The sequence below is a fragment of the Asparagus officinalis genome, chromosome 4 (assembly GCF_001876935.1).
Source record: "Asparagus officinalis chromosome 4, Aspof.V1, whole genome shotgun sequence".
NCBI classification, from domain to species: Eukaryota; Viridiplantae; Streptophyta; class Magnoliopsida; order Asparagales; family Asparagaceae; genus Asparagus; species Asparagus officinalis.
The window spans coordinates 10,145,980-10,151,000 of NC_033797.1; the positions used below are offsets into that span (position 1 = coordinate 10,145,980).

A 5,021-nucleotide genomic window follows, 5' to 3' on the forward strand; every position below is an offset into this window, starting at 1 on the left:
TACGTAATGAACATGCCACATGTTGGACTTTACAGAGCCACAACATGCTGGATCGTTGTTTCATTTCCTGGCGACATTTTATTCTCCGGTGTCTGTTAAGCATATTGGATGATATTGCCATCTCAATTCTCATTCCCAATGCTATCACAGGACTGAAACAAGGACAAACATGTCAAATATTAAATTATTTTGGAAGAAGTTAAAAATACGAAAGCATACGCTGGCTGAGCACATAATCAGCCAGGGGACAGGGACACAGGATATAAATTTAGCTTCTTCTCAGGAAGCCGACGGATGACCCTGCAGTATTAAATAAAGTGACCGGCGAGCACCTGACTTCCAACACCTTAAAATTCAATTAATCTCAAAGTAACGTTCAATCATGTCAGCTTATGTACATAGGCAACAAAAAGGAAGGAGTATAGCCTAAACACAATAGATGGAATGAAATTATTTTGAAAGGATTAAGAATCAATAAAACTCATGAGGATGTAATGAGATTTTAAGCTTACAACATCCACACTGTATGTAAATTCCAGAGAGTCAGGGCTATTGGTACGCTTGGGTAAACCTATAAAGGATCCTCCTAAGCATCAAATGATTCTGCTCGCACTGGCATTGATCCCATCCCACGAAGAAAAGTTTGAGGGGCCAGAGGCATCAACGAACCCTCTCACAGATAAATCAGGTACGGATAAATTCGGCCCTTGCAGCATCTCGTGGTCTATAAAGACGACCACAACTGTAATGTCATCATGAAAGAAGCGGCGGATTCCCTTGTCAACCTTCTTAAGGTCTGCATACCTCATTTCTCTCTTTCGTGCTGCTTCATGTAAAGCTGCTCTGACCAGTCTCCTTGCTATTCCCTGGTGATAGAGGCCAAAGGAGTAAATTGTTACCCAGTGAAAAAGGAGGGCAGTGAGTAAATAAGGTTAAAAGGAGAAGAAAAGCTTACAGCTCTTGGGTAGTTAAACACAATCTCAGCAGCTTCTTGATTTGTCAGGTGCTCCCACAGTCCATCTGATGCGAATATTAAGAACTTGTCTTGTGGGCGTAAAACTCTAGTGTATATGGCCGGTTCAGCTGACAGAACAGGTCGACGAAGAGGTTCAGAAAGCCGAAAACGTGGGACTGATGGGTCTATAGTAAACTCCGGTCTCTTTAAGTATGCATCCCCGATGGACCTTGAAACCTTGTGAACATCCAGATGCATTGTTATAAAAGAAGATTATAACAATACTCTAATTTTATAACATTACTGAACAATAAACTAAGGTATTAACAGTTACGGGAGAGCCATTGTGAATGCTGCTTTCCAGTAAGTTGTTTAACATATCAAGTACCTATTCTTTCTTACTTCTTAGTAGACTACAACATTACATACGAGGATTTGGTCACAATACCATAGTTACAGTATAGGGATTCATATTTCCGTGGATATTGTTGAAGAAAAGATGTATCCATTTAAGTTGCATATTAGCACAAGTTCATTTTAGAAAATTAAAGGGCTCTAATGTTCTCATAACATCCGACAAATAAGAGTATCATTTGATTGGAACTAAATGGGCAGTCTAAGTGCTTATTTTCAACTTTCAGAAAACATGCCTCAGGATAAACAGATGTCTGATTGCAGTAGAAGGCATATGCTTCCATTTACATTTTACCCTTCAATGCACCAGACTGCCACCTCCCCATCCCCCAAACAAACAAACAAACAAAAGAAAGAATTGCAGGCCAAACATGTTTGACAAGAGGCATAAAGTAGCATCATACTGCGTAACTACTCTTCCTTGTCTACAAGAAGTGTTTGACATACTTCATGTTGACACAAAAGGGCGTTCTTAAATAAATAGGAGGAAGAGAGAGGTAGTAAAAAACGACTAACATTGGAACTACCTCCAGCATCTGTTTCCATAGCCTATGTAACATTAAAAACATAGACAGTATGCACTTGAGGGCTTCATGCTTAAGATGATTACAATTTAAGAGCATAGCTTCAACAACTCAAATGGTCTTAATAGAAAAAATAACAATTCAAACAGATTGAGTAAATGTTGCGAAAGAAAAGATAGTCACCTGGATAATTCCTTTGATTCTCCACACTCCATGCTTCATAACCACAATATGTGAATCATCAGGATGAAGGGACCTAAGTTCTTGCCTCACATCTTCCATGCTTGCATTATGATCTCTTGTCAATTGCTCAGCAATGATGTTATTTGACCTACCTAAGCAACCAAGTACAGCTCGCGAATCACCCAAGTTAGCAACATATAATGTCCCTCTCCAGATTACTCCCACTAAACAACAAGATCCCATCGCAGCAATTAAAGGTTTAATTTGCCGTGACCTCCGGACGAGAGTCAGAAACCCATCTTCAGTTGCAGAAAATGCATTTCTAACAACATCCTCAGATATTGTTCCACTTTCACGAGCTAGTCCTGCAGAATTATATGGAAAAATGCAATTAGATTGACAAATGAACCAAACAACCAAAATGATGTAGAACATACAAATGTCAGAGCACTAAGCAAAAATAGTGGGCATGTTGCAAGAAACACAATGAGTGAGAACTAAATCAAACCCAACTTGCCTCTAAAATCATAAATACAAGCATAGGCAAAATATTATCCCAGCAATCCTTTGACCATATACAATCTATTAGACATGGGGAAATGGGAAGCATATGTCAGAAGTGAGGTATAGAAGGAAGCAACCTGCAAGGGAACTCCATAACACTTTCTATTAGTATTACAACTCCCAGAAATGCACATATATAAAGGTATCAAGTTGATAACAAGAGTCGTAATGGATTTGCCAACCTGATTCACAGAATGGGGGAAAGATACCTAGATAAACACCAGGAAGTAATTTAATAGTAATTGTTTATCCAAAAAGACAATTAACTATGCTGAGGCATAAAAGAGAAATAATTGGTAAAAACTAAAAAGATACAAGGTAACACCAACATATCTTCAACTGCAGGGATTAAACTCGAGTTGGTGTGCACAAAAGCAAATGGAGTATCCTAAGCCATGACGAGTTATCATATGATCTGTTAACAGTAATAACAACATCAGTACAGGTGGTGGGTCAAAGAAAATATAAGGTTAATCTTTGACCACTTGCTCACTTCAATACACTCACTTCTATGTACTGAAGTCCTGAAAATGACTACAAATGTCAGAGAATGGAAAATTAAGATTGCATTGAAAGAGGCATGAACAGCAACAATGGTGGAATAAAGGAAAAATAATGACTATAGCCGGGGCCTTCAAAAGAGAGGATCTTATAATTAAAGCAGTAAAAGGTATGGATCTAATCAATATGTAAATCTCCAGAGCTAGTAAATCCCAATGAGTAGGCAGTATAAAACTCAATATTCACAACAATAACAAGAAATATTCCCCAAGGACCCAAAATATGGGACCAATAGAGGGGACAAGTGAGGTGTCCCCCTCCTATTGGATAATGAGTTGGCCATCATTAATGATGGCCAACTCATTATCCAATAGGAGGGGGACACCTCACTTGTCCCCTCTATTGGTCCAATAACAACGACGACCAGCCATTATCCCAAATTTCTAGGGTCAGCTACATGAATCCTACTCTCCTATTAATCGATTATGGGGAATCTCATCCATAAGCTAAATATTATCATGTCCTTCTTAATTGCTTCAAACCAAATTATTTTAGGTCTACCTGAGCCCTCACTGATCCATTAGCTATGCTCATATCACTAAAACTCAAAATTAATGTGATTTCAAAATCCTTTCCTCTCAGGTGCAATCTAGATGACCATATATATATGTATTGCAATTCATATGTTGGGCTCCAAATTAAATTTTCCAAATCAAAATTTTCAACAGATATTCATATATGATTGCCCAAAAATTCTCTTAAATTCCTTTTATTTTAACCGCATATACATGCTTGAAAGTGTAGCAATATAATATAAAGTGTACATAACAGCACACTTTTTTCAGCGCCCTAGTTCCCCAACTGATTACAATGAATCTAATCCTAGTTTTGCAAAAACTTAACTGCAGTTCCATCCCCCACCTTATTCAAAAGAACGGCGGATTCAAATTACACCCTCAAGAGATGCAACTACTAACTCGTCTGTATTTCATTATCTCTTCACTGTACCCTTCCTATATCATACTAACTCATTCTTTTTTGAAAAGACATCCTTCGAGTTTCCTTGCCACTTTTGGGGACATCTTGCTCAGGCCAATCACCCACAAATAACACCTATTTTCTTCAAAGTTGCAGTTTTATCAGTCAACAGTTTGCAGTCCACCTTTTCCCATTTCCAATCATCATCCTCCAAAGCATTTTCTTACGAATTATGAAAAAAAAATCAAGAAAGCAGATTAAAATTACACTAACCCTTTTCTACTTCGTTAAAGAAATAAAAAAAATTTGGGTTTGCGACATCCTTAACGGATCAAGAACACACAAAAAACACCATTCCACAAATTCTATTTCACATAGAATTTTTCAAGAAATCGCCAAAAAAATCAAGAAAATTCAAGAAAACCAACTTACTGATAAGGTGAGCAAAGAGGTGATCCCGGATAAACTTCGACGCATCGGCCCCCCCGTGCCCATCATAAACCCCGACGAACGTCGCCGCGGGCCCCGTCTCGACCTGGCTATGATCCTCAAGGCCCTCATTCGCCTGAACGACGGCGAACGAGAACTCACCGGCAGAGTGCCTCCCCAAATCACGTGACCAAAGCAAGGCATCGTCCTCGTCCTCTTCATCCTTGTTCATACGCGCGTACCTCCGGACCGGGCCCCAGCACGCCGACGCTATCCTTGTCAGCCACGAAAACATCCCTCATTTCCAGAACAAATTAACCCTAATTTGACGAGAATTTGGAAACCCCGATCGATAAAAAATTGGATCTTCGGGTGTTTCCTTTTTAGGGTTTTGCTGGGATTTGGGGATTTGAGAAGGGGGGTAAAGAATGGGGAAAGTCGACGAAGGCGTGAGGGGGGAGGGAGATGGAGGA

General features: G+C 39.3%; 1 protein-coding gene across 1 annotated transcript; it reads right to left on the reverse strand.

Moving 5' to 3' along the window:
• On the reverse strand, positions 529 to 4,989 carry LOC109836582 (probable protein phosphatase 2C 25). The gene is made up of 4 exons (XM_020404531.1): positions 4,552 to 4,989; positions 2,077 to 2,441; positions 956 to 1,192; positions 529 to 866 (listed from the first exon to the last, which is right to left on the reverse strand). Exons 1-4 carry the CDS (start codon positions 4,841 to 4,843, stop codon positions 594 to 596), a joined length of 1,167 nt encoding a protein of 388 aa, XP_020260120.1. The 5' UTR covers positions 4,844 to 4,989; the 3' UTR covers positions 529 to 593.

What these genes read in the sequence shown, in the direction of transcription:
- LOC109836582 (XM_020404531.1), bottom strand. Translation starts at nt 4,843, where the DNA reads ATGTTTTCGTGGCTGACAAGGATAGCGTCGGCGTGCTGGGGCCCGGTC. An exon ending in GAATCAAAGGAATTATCCAG is followed by an intron (nt 1,193 to 2,076) that starts GTGACTATCTTT and finishes GATGTTCACAAG; the next exon opens with GTTTCAAGGTCCATCGGGGA. An exon ending in TGTTTAACTACCCAAGAGCT is followed by an intron (nt 867 to 955) that starts GTAAGCTTTTCT and finishes CTCTATCACCAG; the next exon opens with GGAATAGCAAGGAGACTGGT.